The 22,022-nt window shown below is 41.0% G+C and overlaps 3 protein-coding genes across 5 annotated transcripts; 2 read left to right on the forward strand and 1 right to left on the reverse strand.

Annotated features, from left to right (window-relative positions):
- Positions 1 to 4,224: 4,224 nt before the first annotated feature.
- Positions 4,225 to 6,325, reverse strand: LOC140309004 (uncharacterized). Its single transcript, XM_072386845.1, has 2 exons — positions 5,604 to 6,325; positions 4,225 to 4,593 (listed from the first exon to the last, which is right to left on the reverse strand). Exons 1-2 carry the CDS (start codon positions 6,323 to 6,325, stop codon positions 4,353 to 4,355), a joined length of 963 nt encoding a protein of 320 aa, XP_072242946.1. The 3' UTR covers positions 4,225 to 4,352.
- Positions 6,326 to 11,279: 4,954 nt separating this feature from the next.
- On the forward strand, positions 11,280 to 15,035 carry LOC140309079 (phospholipase A and acyltransferase 3-like). Of its 3 annotated transcripts, none has more exons than XM_072386911.1 (5): positions 11,280 to 11,414; positions 12,311 to 12,351; positions 12,502 to 12,610; positions 13,431 to 13,735; positions 14,830 to 15,035. In XM_072386911.1, the coding sequence occupies exons 2-5, from the start codon at positions 12,349 to 12,351 to the stop codon at positions 14,923 to 14,925; spliced, it is 513 nt and encodes a 170-aa protein (XP_072243012.1). In that variant the 5' UTR covers positions 11,280 to 11,414; positions 12,311 to 12,348; the 3' UTR covers positions 14,926 to 15,035. The 3 variants fall into 3 exon arrangements, with proteins under 3 accessions (XP_072243012.1, XP_072243013.1, XP_072243014.1); XM_072386912.1 differs by lacking the exon at positions 11,280 to 11,414 and adding an exon at positions 11,977 to 12,196; XM_072386913.1 differs by lacking the exon at positions 11,280 to 11,414 and having other exon boundaries at positions 11,977 to 12,351; positions 12,502 to 12,614; positions 13,450 to 13,735.
- Positions 15,036 to 15,922: 887 nt separating this feature from the next.
- On the forward strand, positions 15,923 to 20,117 carry LOC140309080 (phospholipase A and acyltransferase 4-like). The gene is made up of 4 exons (XM_072386914.1): positions 15,923 to 15,993; positions 17,964 to 18,075; positions 18,201 to 18,484; positions 19,698 to 20,117. Exons 2-4 carry the CDS (start codon positions 17,979 to 17,981, stop codon positions 19,761 to 19,763), a joined length of 447 nt encoding a protein of 148 aa, XP_072243015.1. The 5' UTR covers positions 15,923 to 15,993; positions 17,964 to 17,978; the 3' UTR covers positions 19,764 to 20,117.
- The last annotated feature ends 1,905 nt before the right edge of the window (positions 20,118 to 22,022 follow it).

A 22,022-nucleotide genomic window follows, 5' to 3' on the forward strand; every position in this document is an offset into this window, starting at 1 on the left:
AGCTTGTCTGAATATTAAAGACCTCTTCAGCCTTCATTTTAGTCTTTTTTTTTTTTAAACTCTCTTTTTGTTTCTCATGTGGGCTGGATGTATATTATGTGTATCCATGTTGTATCTGTGGACTGCTTTTTACATTCTGCATCATAACCAACACAAATATCTTTATATTCATATTTAATTCTGTTGGATTTCCAACAGATGCAGCTGAATTCTGACTGATTAAAGATCCAGATCACCAGCTTCTTTCATATGTTGTACTACTGTTATACTACTGTTATTACTGGTGCTGCAGCGCCACCTTCTGGTATGTCCACTCCTCTCCCTCTTTCTGACCTCATACATCCTGTAAGACTGTCACACTCGAGGTTTAAGTCCATGTCCCACCGCAGAAATCTCTGATCATTTTCTGAACATTTGTTCATTCTATCACTAGTGTCTGTTTTTCCAGCCCTTTTCTACTTTTCTAAAAATCAAATCTTTGATTTTTATTTTGCTCATCACCATCTTCCATCCATCCATTTTCTAACTTACACCCTGGACAGGTCACCGGTCCATCACAGGGCCACACAGAGACAAACGAGACCTAAGGACTCACTCCTGGGTCAATTCAGAGCCACCAATTAACCTAACATGCATGTTTTTGGCCGGTGGGAGGAACCCATGCATACATGGGGAGAACATGCAAACTCTACACAGAAAGGGCCCAGCCGGGAATCGAACCTGGAACATGATAGAATAAAGTATACAAATAGGTGTTGGTGCTTCTCATTTCAGTCAGATTTAGGATACGTCAGACACGAGTCCTTTCCTATAATTACAACCTGTATAATGTGCAAAAGCCAAACCTTTATTAGAGAATTTGTTTAAAATAGAGCAGAAAGGGAGCCAACGCTTTATGCTTAGTGCAAGAAAAACTAAGTGGGTGGGACTGAGGGACGTAAAGGGAAAATAAAGGCAACGTGTTTGCCTACACAAATAAGGCTTCTGTCTATTGAAATAAAAGTGAACCATTGAACAGAACTGAACGTACAGGTTTGACATGTGCCGTCCATTTTTAGACTTGAGGAAATATGAATTATGTTCATCCATACATCCAGTTTAGATGCTTTTGGTTCCAGTCCAACACCTCCCTGCAGTCCCCCGTTTTCTTAGGGATGATAAAGCATCTTGAAGTTTTTCCAACTGAATTCTCCTAACCAAATAGTTAGGCATGTTTAATTACGTTGTTCTATACATGAACAGGTCCCACCTGCTCTTAAGGTGGAACAGGAAGAAACCTCCAATCTGAGCTCATCCAGTTTCACAACTGTGTCAGCTTTCTACACTCACAGATCATAAAAATCCTTCTTCCATCATCATGCCCACCTTTTGTAAGCTCAGCATATCATTTTCATCCGTTCATTGCTTTTGTCACAGACTGTGGCATTTTGACTGTGAGCATGAGCCGTCTGACCGGTTACGTTTGGGATTTTAATGCAGTCAAATTTCCTCTTGTGAAACAAAGATGCAAACTGAACTTTCCTTTATGGATAACAACTCCAGGTAGCAAACTCTGCGTATTTTTGTTCTTTACCTGCAGAGGGAGATGCAACCAATAGCTCACATATCAAAGCAACAAGGGTTTCTTGGGTCTCCCCCTTTTTCAGTCAAGCAGAGCAGAGAAACTATGCAAAAATATGTGAAAATGTAGCAGAATGTTACTTTCTGAAGTGTCAAAAGGCCTGAAAGGTATTTTTTAAGGGAGCTGAAGCTAGATGAAGGCAGAAAACTGAAGAAAAGAGACAATGTGCTGGAATGAAAGCGCTTGAAGTAATGAAGACAACTGAAGATGCCAAAGTAGACAAGAATTAGTTAAAGGTTTGAAAAAAAAAAAAAAAAAAAAAAAGGGTGAAGGGTTAAAAACGAGAAGGAGAAGAAGAAAAGAAGGTAAATGCAAAACCAACAGTGAAAATTTAGCAGAAAGAAGAGAAACAAAGCAGAAATGTGTGAAAATGTAACAGTTTCAAAAGGCATGGATGCCACTCATGAGCATGGCAATGGAAAGGCAATTGGAACCTTAAATTGAATTTTAAAAGTACAGAAGTGACCGTTGAGGATGATTTCACCACAGAGACGAACAGTTCTCATGAAAAAGGTCAAAGGTTAAATGGATCAGAAACACAGAAGAAAGAAAGAAATGTTTTAATTCAAATTAGCTGATTTGAACAATGGACTGGAATGAAATGGGCTCACATTTTACTTCAAGATCAAAGTAATGAAGACGCCTGAAGATGCCAAAGGTAAATAATTTTTAAATAAAAATCTTACTGAATGAAGGAAATGAAGCTATTGGAAGAACTAAAAAGGTTTAACTGGTTCCTTATGAATCAAAGGTGTCGTTACTGTAGTTTTAGTTTAATCCATTTCTGACTACAAGTGATTCATAAACTGTGCTACATCCAGTGTTAGGTTCATGATTTCAAACCTAAAGAAGTGAGAGAAAAAAAAGCAGCACTTCCAGAATTCAAATAAGCTCAACTTACACTTTTTTCTGTTTAATAAAATGACAAACCGTTGATTTCAAGTAGAAATTTATTCAAATTTAACATGTTAAAAAACAGTCATAATGCAAGCTTTACTAAAACGGTTATAAATATATAAAATATAATATTTGTTATAGAATATCATAAAACAGGTCAGAGCTTAAAACACGTCGTAACAACATATCCGAGGTAAAAACATGTCAAACTATTCTTCTCAGATGCTTTCACTCTGTTAAACTAAATATTTGTGGTCTGATGCAAACATATTAAACCAGGTTTCAGGATGACTATGGGAATTTCTGATTTTTAAGTCAAAGTTTTGCATTTTAGGAGAGCCGCAAATATCAATACATGATCCAGTTTGTCTCCAGTGTTTAGAGGTCAGTTCAAACAGGATCGAGTTTCTAACTGGAAGGAATAAAATACACATCTGTGTGTGACAGCCGGACAGGAGAAGCCCGTCCTGCAGGGTCCAACACACAAAGGGCTCCACAAACCACCACCCAAAGGCCAAATTCACCAAAACTACACAAGCTGTGAGGTGTGCATCCATGCAGATAGTTTCAGAGTGCGTGTTCAGGTGAACTGAAATGTTTTGTTCCCACCTTAACTCAACAGAATGGAGCTGAATTTCATTCATGGTATTCACAGAAAGAACGTCGTTGAAACACGAGGAGTTATTTGGAGGCACTGAGGAGGTGCTGAGAGCTTCCACAGTCAAATTAACACCTGGTTTACAGACATAAACCATACGTTGATTTAAAAAAAAAAAAAAAATTAAGTGATTGTGGACAGACACCGATGTTTAAACACAAAAAGGAAAAAAAATAATCTAAAAGCAACACCACCAAAATCAAACTATTTGCATGGAGACACCTCAGATGGAGAAGTTAAGCCTGTTTTAGCGCTTTGACTAGACTGAGGAACAGGTTACTGTTCATCTGTAGTCTTCTGTGTGAGCTCTGCAGCAGACCAGCTGTCGCTCAGCTCATTTGAATGATTCCCGTCAACAACATTTGGTTAAAAGTGGAGAACTGTGGCTCCTACAAGAAGAGATAAACAGTCCATGAAATACGTAACATTTTCTTTTTAAAGTGCTGAAAGCTGCCAGAACAAGTTCAAACAGGAGAACACGAGGAAGAAGGTGCCAGTGAAGAGACCAAAAAACAGGCCCGTCTCAGGCTTTGATTCAGGTCAAAGTAAACGTACCGTTAGATTGAAAGAGTTTAGTGTCAGAGTGACAGTGAAAGATTAGTGTTTCAGTCCCTCACACTGGATAAAGATGTTATTTTCAGTTTAGAACTGATCTTTTTGTACATCTTTAGGACTTTCTGAGCAGCCACCTTGCATCTCCTGCAAAAGCAGTTGGTTTTTTTTGTTGTTTTTTTTGTTTTGTTTTTTTGCAGTAGCTCGCTCATCATTTAAAGCAGATTAAAGTTCATTGTTTCTTAGATTCAAAGACGACCGTCCGGCTGAGCTGCAACACGATGCGTAATGTTGAAGGAAGCCTATTTTCAGACACTTGTGTGACTGAAAGTTTTGGCACAAATTGAACTTGATGGTGATTACAGTTGAGTTTGTCAACTCCGGTGCGAGTTTCATCATCTCTGATAGATAGAAAGTAGATTTAAGAACAGATCTTCCTCCCTGTGTCAGAAAGTTAAAGGCTTCGTGTCATGGAACAGTGAGAAGATGTTTCTTATTGCACATCTGGGTCCGTTTTAGCCACAGCAGCTCAAACAGATGTTGCTCGTTAACTTCATTTAGATATAAAATTCCCTTCATTCGGTAGGATTTGCTCCCCATTAGAGATAAAAGCAGATTTCATTGTCACTTTCTGAACGTGAGGAGGAAGATGACTATGCCCGTCAGCAGCACCATCATCATCATCACAGATATCAGGAGGAAGGCTCGGCATGTTGGCCGGCTCGTCAGTCGGAACAGCCCTCTGCCCATGCCGCTCACCTGTGTGCCATTGGTCGGGCTGGGAAGCCCCACATCTAGAGATCGGTTCCCTAACCGCAGAGACGTCAGCGACCGGCGACCCCACTGCCGCGCGCTGTCAGCGGTCCTGCGTGAGAAGAATAACCGAAGATGAAAGAGAGTTCCACAAACATAATGGATTGTTGGACTGCATCGTTTCACATTTAGCCTCCCCCTGCAGGATTACACGGAGGACCTAAAAATTAAGTCGATTGATCATCTTTTTGACAACAAAATCTGAAAGTGTGGGCGGAGCTTAACCCAGCTGCAATTGGGTTAGAGGTGGGGGGGTCCAGTCCACCGCAAGGACAATAAAATTATTATAAGTAATGTCAAAAATAAAAATGCCATTAAAGAAGTCTATTAGATCTTTAAATTAATATTAAGATCTTTAGAAACTTCAAAATATATATAAAAAAGCAGAATAAAAGACAACAAATAACTTTCCACAAAAAAAAGAAAGTTTGCCAAAGTTGAAAAATGGACAATTTTTAACACCAGATGTTTAAATGCCATGAAACGACTGTAGAACTATAGAAGTTACTCCGATTGGTCAGCTCTGCACAAAATCCCCATAAAAAGTTAACTTAAGCCGTGGAGTACAGAAAAAACACCATGAACACTTTTCATTTGGTTTTAAGGAAAGAAAGAACTCCTAAATACCAATAAGAATATCTACAAAATGACTACAGGTGATTTATAGTACCGGACGTTTACAAACAGGATCGTGCCTCTGAGGTGGCTGCTGCTCATCTGAGGAACAACTCTCCTATTCAGAGAAGAAACACTTAAAGCCAAGAGACGTTCAAGATCCCACCGATGACCCACTTTACTGCACAGTAGTGGGTTCATCTCATAAAGCAATTTAATATTAAATCACTTTTTGGGAATTTCTAGTTGCAAATTAAAGTGAAATAAGTTTTGGAAAAAAAAAAAAGTTTTGGACCAAACTTAATATTTTTGCAGATCCATCAACTTAAAAATGTTAACAAGTGTTCTCCTACAAAAGTCTGCAACTTGTCTCTGTCAGTCGAGCCAAAACTGTTACACCAGTGTGTCAAAACATGAGCGCTTGTAAAAACTTTCCATCAGCCTCACCTTTTCACCTGCAGCTTCCCTTTGTTGCGGACAAAACGGATGCTGTAGACTCTCTGCATGGCGGCCGGCAGGGAAGACAGCACGTCTGAGTCCGTGGCCAGTTTCGGCAGGCCGAGGACAGGCAGGGGCGTGAAGCTGCGGCACAGTGGGCACTGGATGGCGCTGGGCTCTGCAGACTTCACATTGATGCGTGCCAAACACTCCAGACAGAACGTGTGCTTGCAGTGGAGCATCTTAGGGCAGCGGAAGACGTTGTTGAACTGGCTGAAGCAGATGGCGCACTCCAGGTCCAGGCAGGTTTCATCAGAGCACTGAGACTCGAGCGGAGACGGACAGAGGTCCAGCGAAGGGAAGCTGACAGCGACCTGGTGGGTAAGGGTGGCAGAGGGAGGGTAGGGGTTCTCTGTGGAACTGGGCACTGTTGAGGAACCTGGTGTCAAACTGGACTGAGGTATGGGTGTGGGACTGAAGGCTGGAAGGGGCAATGCAGAGTTTGACGGCAGGAAATGTTGGCCTGAAGAGACCTGGGAGGGAGGGGAGTCTTGGTGCAGAGCTGTCAGAGTGCTGTGGCCCGTCTGGATGACCTGAGGAGACTGTAGAGCTGGATCATGGGAATTATCGGGACCTGAGGCTGAATGTGGAAGAGGACTCTGCGAATAGGTGGGAGCAGCAGCATCATTGCATGGAACAGAGCTCAAATTTGTATTTCCATAGGGATTCATGACGGGATTCATGCTCTGAGTAGGTGAACAGATGGATGGATGGAGAATGCTGAGGCGTCAGCAGCCAACGCCAACTCGAAACATCAGGTGTGGGTTTCAGAAAAAGTGAAGAACTCCTAAAGCGTCTATTCAGACAATGATGCCTCCATTAAAACACTGTAGAAGATAAAAGATCATCAACGTAGAGGAAACTAACATCAGTGGGTTTAGCACAACATTTACAACTAAAAATACGTCCTGAAAGAGGGAAACTTTTACACTTCAAACACTGCATGACAGTGACTTGACGACTGGTCAAAGCCATCTCCAACAGCAGGCTCAACACAAACCTAAAAAGCTGAGGCTGTTGCAGAAAACTTCTCTGGTTTTAATCTTAAAACTGGAACATATGAAAGCTTGTTGAGGGTACAAAATAAGAGCACAACACAACTGTCTCTATGAACCGATGTGGTCCTCGGTTTACATGACAGGGCTGTGACGAGCTTACAGTTACACAAGCTTAGGTCTTCATTTGAGACTTTGTAAGACAAAGACAAGTCAAACTGGAGTTACTGGAACACTGTTTTCAGGGGGAAAAATAAACCTTAAGGAAATAAAATAAACACATGAATATACGAGTACACCAGCAAATCAGATGGAACCAATCTGAAAATCTGTGGTGCCACAACACAGAAAAACTGAGCTAAGAATCATTCATCCAAGAGGGGAAGCTGTACGTATTTCTTATCGGTCCTTAGATTATTCTAAGGATCAGAAAACCTATCGTTCCTTTATTAGATTTTAAAAAGAAGAGGTTTGATAGAGAAAATGTCTCATTTTAAGTGGATCCACAGCAAATTGTGTTCTTTGAGCAGTTATCTCTCGACTTAAATACTGAATCTACTACTGCGAGCGAGTACTGCAGAAACTAAATCAAGGTGCCCATCAAGTAAGTACTTTTTACAGTAATTAAATGGCAAAAATCTCCACATCGCCTACTTTTAATCCTTAAAACAGTAGGACTAAGTGTCAAACTGGCCTTTCCTCAGGGGGAACTTCACCTGAACAACTTACTCGAACACTTCATTGAGCCGAGCCAACATTAAAGATTTTAATTCTACATGCGTTCTTTCTTCCTGTTTTTATAAATCACATCTGGTGCACAAGATCAACTTTACAACCTCCAACTGTTTGTCTGAAGCTGAAGCTCACAGTCACAAGCTGAAGCTCACCCAAAAAGTAAAACACGAAGAGACAGAACCTACCTCCAGCTTCATGGAGAACTGCAGCTCTTTCTGACACATTAGCTCTCTGTTACCAACCTGCTCTGCCTCACATTTCCATCGGTTTGCATAAGTTTACGTAGAACAGGCTTCTGGTCTGAATGAACATCCCTGTCAAATAACTGGATGTGTGTTCCAATCTAGAGAGCGGCATCAGCAGAGAGCTTTGCATGGTCTGTGTTATTTACAAAGGGAAATGACATGCAAAACCAGCTGGCCTGTGCAGGAATCACCCGTGTTCCTCCCTCTGCAAACAATTCCCGCTCGCTTCAATTTGGACTTTTGGTTTAAAATCATAAAAAGTCAGATTTTGATAACATACCACAAATAGTTGGCAAAGTCAGTAACTGAACATTTTTAATATTAAACCAAGAAAACAACAGTTTGCACAACTGGTCACAACGCAGACATTAGATTTGGATTGAGTTAAACCTAACATGGAAATTAATTTAAAAAGAAACTAGGACTAGAAGTATAAGTTTCCCAGACAAACTGAGGAAGTGACGTACTTTTAAGCAGACAAATATTTAGGTTTTTGCAAGAAAAAGTCAAACTGCATCCGATTCAATTTTAAAATTCAAAATGTTACACAGTATTGTGCAGAGGTCCTGATCCAGTCCTCATTTCTTTCTGTTTCCTTCCAAACAGCCAGACTTTCTCCAGACTTTCCTATAATCTTTTAAAGTGGTCTTAAACAATAGTTCTCCAGCCTTTCTGAAAGTCTTTCAAAGTTTTTCTTTGGACATTGATGAACCAGTGTTGTGTCGACACATAACAGACAACTTAGCAACAAAGCCATTTAAATTGGATCTTTAGGCACTTTGTTACCAACAGCCTGTCACAAAGACACATCATTTGTTCCCATTTCTTTAGTTGCATCTATGAAAAACAGCAAAGAAAACACAGTTTGACAGACAGAAAATAGGATTTCTGCAGCAACAAGGTGATTCCCAAAGAGCTATTAGCTGAAACCTTGGCATATCTCAGCATGGTGTGCAGTGTGTCCTTAAAACATTTGAGGAAACTGGACAAGTGGAGGACAAAAGAAGAAGTGTCAGGCCTAAAAAAACTATCTACAGCAGATGAACAGGATCTGAAAGTGATGTCCTTAAGAAAGAGGAAAAAATCCAGCTGTGACCTGACAGGACCTGAGAGATGCATCTGGACCTTCAGCTGATCCATCTACTGTTGGCCCAAGCCTCATCAGAAATGGTCTCCATGGAAGGGTGGCTGTCAAGAAGCCGTTCTTAAGGAAGGGAAACAGGGAGAAAAGGCTGAGCTATGCCAAATGACACAAGAAGTGGACTGAAAATCAGTGGCAACAGGTCTTATGGAGGGATGAATCCTCCCCAGAGCCCGGACCTCAACATTATTGAAGCAGTGTGGGATCATCTGACAGAGAACGGAACAAAAGGCAGCCAATGAAAAATCCCAGACTCCCCCTTCAATAGCAGGGAGCTGCAGGTCCTGTCCGGCTAAAAATAATATTTTATTCTCTCTGCGATGTGATCCAGTGGTTTCATTATCTTACACAAACACGTGAATCCTCGTTTTGAATTAGCACAGTTTAAGAAAACTGAACTGAAATTCAGTTAAACTGCGTTACTTCATATTAGGGCAAAGAAAATTGAATAAATCAGATTGTTTCATCTATGATTTCAGTTTCTTTTTTACACCCTGTTAAATATGACACTCTAGTTTCTAATACTTCAGATAAAAAAGTCAAATAATGATGAATTCCTGACAGAATGCCTCTGCAGTCGGAATCTGTTGGCAAAGAATCAAACCGAACATGATCCGAACCACACGGAAATCTGTGAATGCAGTCAGCATAATGTGTGAACTTCTTCGTTAAATCTACAACTTCTGAGCTGAGCTCTGTGCGCTCAGTCCATCTCTCACCGTCTGTCATCACGGCTTCATCCCGAGCTGCAGCACACAAACTCTGCCCGAGTTCAGCCTCAGTCTGCGGTGCTTTCTCTGGGAAACTCAACTTCTCTGTGGTGCAGGAGAAGCGACATTGTGCTAAATGACGAAGCGGGTGGCAGCACCTGCGGGCTTCACACACCTGCAGAAAGTGGTGCTGATTACTGAAGAAGCTCGACTTCACCCACAGTTAACCGAACGAAGCTGCCTTTCATTTCCTGCAGCCGTAAAAAACAACATGACAAAGAAAACTGCGTTTTAACGACTTGATTTGAACAGAGGCAGAGTAAAATATTAAGAGGAACAGTGTTTAATTTCCAGGTGAAAATCAGCTTAATAACTATAACAAATGATGAGCTCTAATGTTCTCTTTCATTTGTCTAAACTTTGTGGCTTTTTTAGGCTAAAACTTTGATCAGTGATTTCTGACTGACTCAAATAATGGGGGTAACTAAACTGTTGTCCTTTTATTTCTATTTTCTTGTACAACAAGCAACAAGCTTAATTTATGCTTCTTCATCACGTCGACGGCGTAAACGTGACGTCTTCATTGAGCATTCGAAGTTCTGCGTGGAGGGAACACGTTGCTCTGCAATTCACCGCCATGCCGCTAGGGGGGGGGGGGGTGTAGCCGAATCCTAATCACAGTTAACAACAGTAAACAATGGCACTGAGGTGGAGCAGCTGTATTTGCAGCTGGAGCTCATCAATATTGAAGAACAAATGCTTAAATTGCAAATGTTGAAGCGCAGGCGACAGAGAAGACGTCTGCGGAGGTGGTCTGGTCTGTACGACGGGTCGAGGCTGGGGACGGGTGAATTTACAACACTGGTTCACCCACTGAGGGACCAGGATGAACAAATGTATTTTCAATACTTTAGAATGCCAACGTACGGATTTGACGAGCTTCTTCGCCATTAAGCGTCCGTCGGATTAGGCTCTGAGTGGACCAATCACAGCCCTTCCGGTCCGCGTCAACACGACGCGTAGTTAGGATTTTTTGGAGGTGCGTGTCAGGCTGCTGACGTAGGGGTCCACGTCGACGGCCTGTCGAGCTAATTCTATCATTAATATTGTTGTTTATGTTATTGTTGATGTTAAAATGAATTATTGGTTATATAATAACTTTTATTAACATTTTTATAGGCAACATCCCTGATCCCAAGACTTTGATGAATAATTATAAACTTTAAAAAAAAAAAAGTCTTCAGGTTCAAGGTAATCTTTATCACCCCCATAGGGACAATTTAGTGTTGAGCAGCAGTAACAGACAGCATGTGTGAAAATGGACTGAGCCTTGCAACGAAGGAAAAGGTCATTTAAGGATGTTCCTCCTCACCTTTCCAACGCTCTGCAGACTGTTATTGCTTTTAACACAAAGTGACCCAAACTGGCTTCAATCAAACAATAAACCAGTTTCACAAAGGTTTTATCAACATTTAAACCTCTTAACTCACAATAAAAGTGGATCCTCAAGAGAGTGGTCACTGATTACAACATGGGAGATATCTGAGAAATCCCTCCTGAAATCAATGGTCATCTCTTTGGTTTCTGACACATTGATTTTTTTTTAATAAAGATGTCTTCCAACAATCAGTGAATTCTGGAGCTACCGGGTCATGTTCGAGTCCTCAACAGTCCTCTTTTACCACTTATATGTATGTTTAAATTTTGAATCTTCTGTATTTGCTCTGTCTCTGGTTGATTATTGTTGTTAGATTTGTTTCTGACCAATTTCCCCTGGTGACTTCTGGGAAGTCTGAAAAAGGAAAAGGGGGAAAAATACTTTCACTTTTGCTTTCCCGGTACAGCAGCTGGCATAAGCACGATACTGACGTCAGCGATCCTGAAGAAAATAACGGAGCAGAGAAACCTTCACTGGCAGTAAGCTGCAGGACCAGGTCAGTAAACGTGGTTGGAATAAATGGAATAAATAAACGATAACTATATGAATGTGTTAGTTATATAACTTGTGTCGTTCAGGGCAAACACCGCTGGAAATAAGGATAAAACTGTAAGATATATGCATTTAAGATGAATGGGTTTATTCTATGATCAGGGTTCACCAAACAGTAAGTTTTCTGCAGAGAGGTTTCTCTGTGCTTCCTGAAAAAGCCACTTTACTGACAAATGTTTAGATTTGCGTCATTTGAGGAAAACACAACGGTCGCGTCTTCAGGCTCGTTTATGAGAAGCTGTCAAACTGCGTCGGACGGAAGCCGCATGTGTCCCGCAGAGTTTGGTTTTCCCATAGACAGAAAGAATGAGCCTTAATAACGTCTCTGGGTTTTCCCCCGCAAACTCCGCCAAAGTTTTGCTGAAGAAGCGCGTGGTCGCTGAAAAACTGACCCCTGACAGGCCGTGCTCGTGCCATGGAGCGCCTACGGGGAGCGTGAAGGCTCATAGATACTTTTTTCAAAGACTCTTAAATGTAGTTGCTACAGGAAATTAATTTGAAGAAAAATGGTGAAATTAATTGTAGACTAACTGAATCTTTTTAAGCTTTCGTCGTTGCGTCCTCGTGAGCTTTGGTCTAAATATCACCTGCTCCATTACCATCTCCGTGTTAAGGCTCCGTGCCTCCTCTTAAACTGTGGGTGGAGGCACAACATGGACATTTCCATCCCGCTCCGTCTCAGTTGGTCAACAACAGGAACACAAATAAGGCTGAAATGATTTGGAAGTAACTGTACTTAGAACCGACAGCAACATCACACACTGAATGCATACTCACAAAAGAAAATTCTATATTTGAAAGGAATATTACCCAATATTAACTCTAAATGTCATCTTGCAGGATTTGATTGAGACTCGACAAACGCGAGAAACTCCAACATGGTAGTGAAATCTTTCCTAATGTTCAGTTTTTGTGGTTGTAGCTATTTACAGTGTATACCTGAATTAATTTTAATGTGATGTGATTTTAAGTGTCCAAATAATGTCAACAGGTTGAGTCACTGTTTTAAATCATTTATTTCTTATTCCAAGTGTAAAAAGGATCCAGAGCTCGGGGACCTGGTTGAGATCTTCAGAGGCAGTTATAATCACTGGGCCATATATGTTGGCGGCGGCTTTGTGGTTCACTTTGTAGTGCCTGGTATGTCGGTCCTTCTCCCCGCCCCCTAACTCTCTGACCACATCCATCCTCAAACTTTTCCTTGATTTTCATCTCTGCTACAAACTTCCGGAGTTTCATGACTGTATTTTTCACACCCAGTTGGATGTGTCAGATCTATCTACAGAAAGTTAGATAGCTTTGTGATAGTTATTGCTTGAGGTCAACTGATAAGGGTTTGGCCAAAGCCAATCTTTTAGTAATCAGGACAGCAGATCATCAGTATAAGATGCAGGTATATATATATTTATATATTTATATTAATAATTAATTCACCACTGAGACACCAGTGAAGGTTTTTAATTCAGTTTAGTTTAATTCACGAATACTTTGATCATTCTCAAAGGGAAATTCCATTGCTACAGTATTAATTGTCAGTAAAGATATGCTATTGTTATGATTAGACAAAAAAAATGAGCTGACAAACATGTAGAAAGACACAAGATGCCCAGAGCCATCAGTCCGCCTGCCTTTAGGGCGGCGGAAGCTGAAATAGTGCGTCTGTGTAATGATGAGCCAGTACGGCTCAATCTGCACTAACCAACAACTCTGACATCATTCTGATTGGCTGCAGTAAAAGCACACACTGATGCAGCGCTGAGCCTCTCTCTTTAGTTTATGTGAATCACTGAGGGGGAACAGAGGGTCATTTCAGTGCCAGTAGAAGACTAACCCACATGGACTCACAAGGTAAAAAGAATTAGTGACCATGCTGGTGAGTTTGTAGCAACATTGTAGTGCATAAACCTTTCATGTTGTTATTCCTTTTTGTCTCTTTTTGCCATTTGGTCTTTTTCTTAAGACGGGGGTTCAAGCTCCAGCAGTTCAAGCTCCAGCAGTTCAAGCTCCAGCAGTTCAGTCCTCGGCAGCGTGACTGGGCTCGGAAATATGGGCATTGTGAGAAAACAGAAGCTGTGGGAGGTGGCTGGAAGTGACCCGTGGATAATAAACAACAGCCTCGACAGCGAGCACCATCCTCGGCCACCTGCAGAGATTGTGAAAGCGGCTCGAGAACAGGTGGGCAAGAGGCTGCGATACGACCTCCTCAAGTACAACTGTGAGCACTTTGTCAAAGAACTGCGATACGGGGCCGTCGAGTCCGATCAGGTAGGTCAGATCGCGTTAAGTCATTGATATTCGACTCCAAGCAGAACAAGAGCTGTTGATGTCAGAGTGTAGTAATTATGTTCATTTCAGAAAATCCTCTCACATCCAAAGAATAAAATCGATTGGCTGAAGTTAAAGATTTAATAGTAATCATTTGCTAATAATAGCCATAGCTTAGAGAACTCCACGTACAAAGATGCTCAGTTGTTACCATCTGTTGAGTTTCATGTTCTAATATGAGGGCTGAATTGACTGGAAAATGGATGCATTTGCTGTCATTTTGTGCAGAGCCATTTCCATTGTTGAAGCCCACTGATTTAAATCATTTACACATCTGGACTTCACATTTTAAACTTAATGAAAATACATCCGCTCACTCATTGAACTCGTGAAGAACCATGTTCTGGACACATTCTCGCTTGTTGTGAATGTTTTTACACACTGATGTATGTTTCATCTTCTGGGGAAACAGATTCTGTTTTCAGCTTCATAAACTCAAGAATATTCTAAATTAAACACTACAAAGCTGAAATTCTCTGTATACCAGTCACGTCCAGAGCTTCCTGCTGTACTTAATGTTGTTCCTCTCTTGTAATTCACTGAGAACAGAAGTTTTTAAATGATTAAATATGAGGAATGCTCTGATGTTAAAGGTGGTTATTTTGCCGATGGCCAATAGCCAGTACAGATTGTTTTAGGCACTTCATTTCCCAGAACAACCAGGTAAGCATTGGTAAAGATATGTAAGCATATTCAGTGCTCAGCAGACTTAAACAGCTATAAATCCGGCCAATGCCACACAATCAGAACACACCAGATGCATATCAGCCACTTCCATAGGTTAATGTTATCCCATTTAGTAAAAGGACGATTTCATAGGCTGATACATCTGCACATAGCTACCAGAAAAAAATGAAATCATGTCAACAGGCAGCAATGGAGGGAAATATTCAGACATTCTCATGAACCTTTCGGTGTTTCTGCTGCCTGCTTTAATACAGAGGTGCTGTAGATCCTTTGAATGACGTTTTAAAGATCTTCTGCTCATAAGCTCCCTGCTGTCTGTCTTAAAGGTGTTTGTCTCCTCCCTGCAGGTGGAGGAAGTGCAAAAAGGAGGCATAATGGGAGCATTTGTTGGGGTGGCTAAGAGACAGGTGATACGAGGTGTATTACAGACGTTTCATAACTAACTGGCAGTGTTCATTATCAGTCTGTTCAAGACCAACTTCTACTTTAGACCCATTACTTCATGATGTCTTTACTGATGGAAGTCTTTCTGAATCTGCCAGAGCTGTCATGTTGGGCCATCTGTTTTCCTCACAATGTTTTGAGAATAAAGAATGTTTTGCACAAATCTTTATGTCTTTATGAGGAATTTTTTTTTGTTAAAACAACAACTGCTAGATTGAGGAGGATTTAATATATGTTAAGGACTCAAGATGGGGTTATAAATCAGGCTTTAAGTTGTAATTGGTTTAATGCTTTTATAGACAGTGACAGTCACTCATTTACGTTCTTATAAGGGAGCAACAGCTGTTGTGTTTTAGAAGAAGTGGTTCCTTGTTCATCTTCTCAAACCTGACATCTGGAGTGAGTTCCTGGGTGTTTAAAGCTAAAAAGTCTATTTTAACCGGAAAACCCTGGAAAAACTAGGCCAGAACAGCAGCTGTGACGTATGCAAACAGAGTAGATGGAGGTCTACTCTGCATCATGGGAGATCTTTCAGCTGAGGGTTTATGCAGCGACGGCCACGACCCTGCTGTGATCCCGCTGTGATGTCGGAGAGCTCTGCTCTGACCCACTGCACCTCATCTGGGTTTTATCACGGTGTCCAGCAGATGGCGCTCCAACATCAGCCACTAATCTGATCTCCGTTTCACATCTGCTTTGCTTTAAAACTCCTGAAAAAAGTTTCTGTTGATGCTTGGAAGCATTATATCGCCACGAAAAGCTTAAAATGGCGCATGTCTAACGGGATGATCAATGACTTGTGAAGGACTGGACCTGTTACACTTTCTGATAAAAGGCTGCTGCTGTGGTCTTCAGGAACATGTTTCTTCTCTTTAGATTTGATGATAACAAGCAGCACGCAGACAGTGTCTTCAGAATTGTTCTTCCGTTTATAAAACTAGGAATGACTTGAGGAAGGAAATTCCAGTGGTGGGTCAGACCCTTCCTGGCTCCAGCCCAACAAGCCTTTACTTTTGCTTTCAGTCTCATTTGGACAACCACAGAAGAACTCGACAAAGAGAAACAGAGTAAGTACTTTTGTTGGATTTACTGTATTTTTAGTGATTCAATCTTCTTCAAACTTATGCCGACGTGACGCTCTGTCCCTTAAAGGGGAACTCCGGTATTTTTAAACCCAGACCTTATTTCTGGCATGAAATACGTTCATCTACTCACCGGCGTATGTCCATTTAACGGAGTGGTGTGTGTAGAATTCCCTTTGTTAGCTCTCCTTTTATTAGTTGTTAAAGCTCTTAATGGTTTTAGTCTTCAGTATTTATCTAACCTGCCTTTATTTTATGAGCCTCCCAGAGCCCTCAGGTCTCTTATTTATTCCTAATGTGGGACTAAAACAAACAGGGAAGCGTCTTTATGTTTTCATGGAACAGCTTTCCTGAAGACCTGAGGGCAGCTGTTTTACCAACTTATGAATTACTTATTTAACACATTTAACACAATTTTATATTAAGATTTTATCCATTTTTACTGTTTTTATTGTCAATGACGCCACTTTTAGGGAACATTATATTATGAAAAGTGCTTTAGAAATAAATATTGCATGATTAATTGTGCCGGTTTATAAAAAGTTGCTCAGCCAAGGGAACCAATAGAGCTTTTCAGCTCAGTGTAGAGTAAAATTAATGTTTAACCTTAAGCAGAACCAGGAAAGGCTGGGGAGGGTAAGAGGACAGAAAAGCGGGTTCAGCAGCTACGATGACACCCAAGGCCGTAACTACCTTAGAGGACACCGAGGTCGTGTCCTCGGTATTTTTTTATTGATTTATTTTTGCTTAAATTGTGGTGATTTATATTTGAAAAGCCAAGCGTAGCGCGACTGTTTAATAAAAGTGGCTCAGTTTGGGCTCATCAGCAACATTCACTGTCTATCTATGGTAACGACCTCACCCAAGTCGGACTTTGATGCTGTTACCGTCAGTGAGTCAGTGAGTCACAGCAGTTACTGGAAGAGGAGCACATAGAGCTAAACATGCAGGTGGAGAGCAGTTTAAGTGGTAGATGACTGTGAGAAAAAAATGCATTTTAATGCGGAGATATTTTTATCGCAGCCCAGCGTACTACTAAGGAAACATGAATCAAAGTTTAATTTTGGTTTACTCCGTCAGTATCGGTCGTTAATCAATTTCCACCGGTTGAGTCATCATTCATTTTGCGATTGAAATGTCACCGACGTCTTCGATTGAAAATGAAACGTTTATTCAGTGTTGTTTTCTCAATGTTGGATGCTGAACATGTTCTATATTTCTGCCGGATGCCGGAGCACAACGCAGCAACGCTGCACAGAGCAGCTCGTGCGGGACAGGAAGTCGTGCGCAGAAACTGAATAAAACACCCGGTGTACCTCAGACAAACCTACTGCCTTAAGTTCAGTATCTGCATTCTCACCTGTTAACTCTAGAAACATGAGGAAGTAATTCATTTCATGATGCTCCTTTTCTTTTGAGCTCCTTCCAAACTGTTCAGCTCTTTCTTTGTTTCGTACATGACAAAAAGAGAAAAATGGCTCTACTTTAATCTCACCTCCGTCGATGGAAAGAAAACCAACCAGAAACAGGGTTTAAATGACTTCTAAGTGACTGCACACTGTTCTTTATTAAATTCTTGCTAAATCCATGTGCAGTTATCATCACAAGGAATGAGACCCTTTGAATGCCAGATCAACAGCACTGAATGCATTCACTGAAAAGAAAAATAGAGTTATAACATTTGCATGAACATAAACATTAACGCTGTCTCTCGTGCACTAAGATTTGGTTTCTAAGATAATCTTTTGATAATCTAAGATAATGGTTTGGACATTTTTCTTTTGTTATAAAAACTTCTAGAAATCATTTTGCATTATTTCAATTTGATGAGATTTTTTGACTTTTTATTCTTTGTAAATTGTCTCAACAGAATGAGTCACTGGTTTGTTGAAAGTTGTGATTTGGATTTCCATTTCCGTCAAGTAATTTTCTAAATAACTGATTTAAAACTCCAGTCCGACTGTAAAAAAATGCCAGAGCTCGGGGACTTGATTGAGATCTTCAGAGTTTTGTATCAGCACTGGGCTGTCTATGTCGGCGGAGGCTTTGTTGTGCACTTTGTGCAAGGTGAGGGCCACAAAAACACACACACACATAGCTTTAGAGAGTATTTTTTAGCACAATCACAGTGTACAAGCACGTCTCACTTAAATAAGTTTAGTTTCTTTCTGTCATTTGGTTTTTCTTCTCAGAGGGGGGTTCAGGCTTCAGCAGTTCCAGCTCCAGCAGCGGAAGTGGCAGCGGTAAGGGGGCTTTTGTGAGAAAAGTGAAGCTGGAAGATGCTGTGGAAGGCAGCAGCTGGGAAGTCAACAACAGTCTGGACAACAAATACACACCTCGCTCTCCAGAGGAGATTGTGAGAAAGGCCCGTGCAATGGTGGACCAAAACCTGCCGTACGACGTCATCAATTACAACTGCGAACACTTTGCCAATGAGATGCGCTATGGGGTGCCGGAGTGCGGGCAGACACTTCGGGTACGTACATCTTGTGCTATTTTGGCCAAATAAAAGGACGTTTTCGTTAACCCACTAGTTTTTTCTCTAGTCGCTTTTCAAGCTGCGACTGACATGCTTTGATTCCGCATCACTGCAGTGTGAGTCGAGGCCACATGGGGTGTCAAAGTTCATCCGTCATGAGGTCGCTTCACATATCAGATGGAAAAACAGACGTACTTGTTAACCTGCAGCTGTTCCTCCTCGATCAAGTTGGTGTCACAGTCAGCTGAGTGTTGTTGGTTAGAGTGGTGAGATCTGCAAAGCTGACTTTATGTGTTTAAGAACACAAAATAATAAATCAAATCGAGTTTTTTGACACTTTTGCATTTGCAAGTGTTGTGTAATGATGAGCAGTCTGTTCAAAAACTAACGACGAAGGACCTAATATGACCCCCAAGTTACATATGAAGATACAACCAGTTTTGGACTTTATCACATGAAGAAAATAAGGCAACTCTTGGTATGATCCATGGTTGACTGTTGCCTTGACTACAGCTATTTTCTTGGCAGGTGTCCATTATTTTCCTGGTGATCGTGTTAGTCAAAGTCTTTTAGAATCTCTTGAAGACTCCTCTCTTCGAAGAACACATCCTCCCCAAATACACTGAACTCCCACTAAGTCACCTTGTATTGACCTTTAAAGATATTTAGTTTTTTTTTTTTTTACTGTACTGAAATAGGAATTAAATCAAATTAAATGGCAGGAAGCAAACATCTGATCTGTGTCATTAGATGGAAAATATCTGTGCATTCATATGAACCCTTAAAATGTATACTGTCTGTATGTGATAGCATTAAATAGTGCTCACACAGGTCTGATTTATATGCCTGTGGGGACTCTCCACTGATACAATGCATTCCTGAGCCCTCTTATCCAAACATGAAGCGTCACAGCTGGATGCTTAACTTCTAACCGTTACCCTAAACCTAAACATAACCTAATTCTAACCCTAAAACGTAGTATTAACCCTCAAAAATCACCTTTTACCCATGGGTAAAAACATCTTTGTCCCCATGTTCATAGGAAGTCCACATGAATTGGTGAGCTGTCAGATTTTCATCTCCATCAAGTGAGGAGAAAAACAAGCACAAAAACACAAGAATAAAGCTTTAATATGGAGGTGCTATTTGAAAAATCTGCTCATCGTGCTTCCCACTCTCTGTCTAAAAGGTGTTTGTTTTCTCCCCACAGGGGATTGCATCTGTTGGGTTGTCTGGACCAACTTCGTGGATCTTAAGGAAGTTTAAGTGGAACTAAGTGAGTCGTCACTGTGGCCACATGATGCGTTCACCGATGGAAGAGTTTCTCTGCCATGATCTGAGATGCATTTCTGATATTTCAAAGTAAAGAATATTTTATGCAAATTATATTCTGTCTCTCTCAGGAATCGTTCCGTTGATTAAAAGTGCCAACATAAAATGACCTGATGTTGTTTTCATGTACATTATGTGGCTAAGCAGAGGTTAGAGGTTAAGGCTCAGCGTTGTAACATTTTCTATCCTGAGCAGACTCAGAGTTTAGGTAAAAAATAATTACACGTCTAAAGATGAGGCACAGAGAAGTGGTTCTTCAGACTTGTGATGTGCACACCTGCCATGTTGTGATGTGATGTTTCTCACGTCTGAGACGCTTGCTCTTCACTCAAACCTGGCGTCTACAGTGAGTTCCTGAGTGTCATGGCTTCCCTTCAACAACATCACTAATAAGCAGGATTATTTCATTTGTCCATCCATGCAGCCATCATCTGCCGCTCCTCTGATCGGGTCGCCGGGGCAGCAGCTTGAGCAGAGAAACCCAGACGTCCCTGTCCACGGCCACTTCCTCCAGCTCTTCCGGGGGGGTTTGATTTGATCACCAAGAAATTATTACAGTGTTATTTTTTTTCCAAGCATCGAAGCTACAAACTCTGCCAAGTGCTCCAAAATGAAGACAACAGAAACATTTTGATGATAACATTTGTCTTCATTTCACTGTAAAATGTTTTATGTGAATGTTGATGGAAGGCTGTCATTCTGAGAAGTTCTCCCTTAAATAGAAGTACTACAGCAACATGAAACAACACCGGGCTTCAAAGGATCTCCCTGCATCCAAACAGCAAAAGCAGAAAGTTTCTTGGTGTCCTAATGGAAAGATTTTGTGATTTCTGCTGCACTGACAACAGACAGAAACCATGTGATTAAGTCTTTACATTCAACAAAACAATTAAACTTCACTCTAGATAATGAGCAAAGGACAGCGATGATTCAAACCTGCATCACTGGGTTCAGATAATCAAATTGCACAAATACATGCTGCAACCGTGCAGTGAGGAAACAGATGCAAGTGTGCACTCGATCTGTCCTTTTGCCGTTTTTCTGCCCAGTATAAAAACGCTGGCTTCTTGTAGGCGAGGTCTACATCAACTGCTGGTGAGAGTTCTTTCTCCAGAGTATTCTTCAGTTATTCTGATGCTTGTCTCATTAGAAACATGTAAATACTGTGAAAATCTTATGTTCAACATGATAACTGTCACATACTGGACCAGCTCGTCTTTTATCAGCCAAACTCAGCTCACAGTTGGTGAGTTAAAGGGGAACTCCGGTATTTTTAAACCTAGACCTCATTTCTGGCATGAAATACGTTCATCTACTCACCGAGAACAGTTTGTAACAAAATATAGAGGAGGAAAAACGGGGAGAGAGACGAGAAAGACTCTCACAGTTCTTGTGTCATTTGGCATAGCTCAGCCTTTCCTCCCTGACAGCCACCCCTTCATGACCATTTCTGGCTTTTTCCAACAGTAGATGGATCAGCTGAAGGTCCAGATGCATCTCTCAGGTCCTGTCAGGTCACAGCTGGATTTTTTCCTCTTTCTTAAGGACATCACTTTCAGATCCTGTTCATCTGCTGTAGATAGTTTTTTAGGCCTGACACTTCTTCTTTTGTCCTCCACTTGTCCAGTTTCCTCAAATGTTTTAAGGACACACTGCACACCATGCTGAGATATGCCAAGTTTTCAGCTAATAGCTCTTTGGGAATCACCTTGTTGCTGCAGAAATCCTATTTTCTGTCTGTCAAACTGTGTTTTCTTTGCTGTTTTTCATAGATGCAACTAAAGAAATGGGAACAAATGATGTGTCTTTGTGACAGGCTGAAGATCTGCTGGAGATGGTTTTTTAGGCCTCACATTGACCTCCACTTGACATTTTTTTCTCAAGTTTTTTAAAAGACGCACTTCATACAATAAAAAGTATCTAGAAAATAGCTCTTTGGGAATCATCTTTATGGTGTAAAAATGTAAGTTTATGTCTGTCTCGATGCAACTGGAGAAATGGGAACATGCCGTGTGTCGACAGGCTGCCAGTAACAAACTGTCTAAAGAGACAATTAAAGGTTCTTTACTTTAAGCTACATGAGTAAACATGTAAACCCTATCTCTACTCTGTCACCTCTAACAGAGTCGGACTAGTGGGTTCCTTCTATGTGGTTTATTGTTAGCTTTTTGTATAGCTTGTTATATCTTCATTTGTAAGTCGC

This window comes from Leuresthes tenuis, unplaced genomic scaffold (genome assembly GCF_036924035.1).
Source record: "Leuresthes tenuis unplaced genomic scaffold, fLeuTen1.0.hap1 SCAF_6, whole genome shotgun sequence".
In the NCBI taxonomy this organism is placed as follows: Eukaryota; Metazoa; Chordata; class Actinopteri; order Atheriniformes; family Atherinopsidae; genus Leuresthes; species Leuresthes tenuis.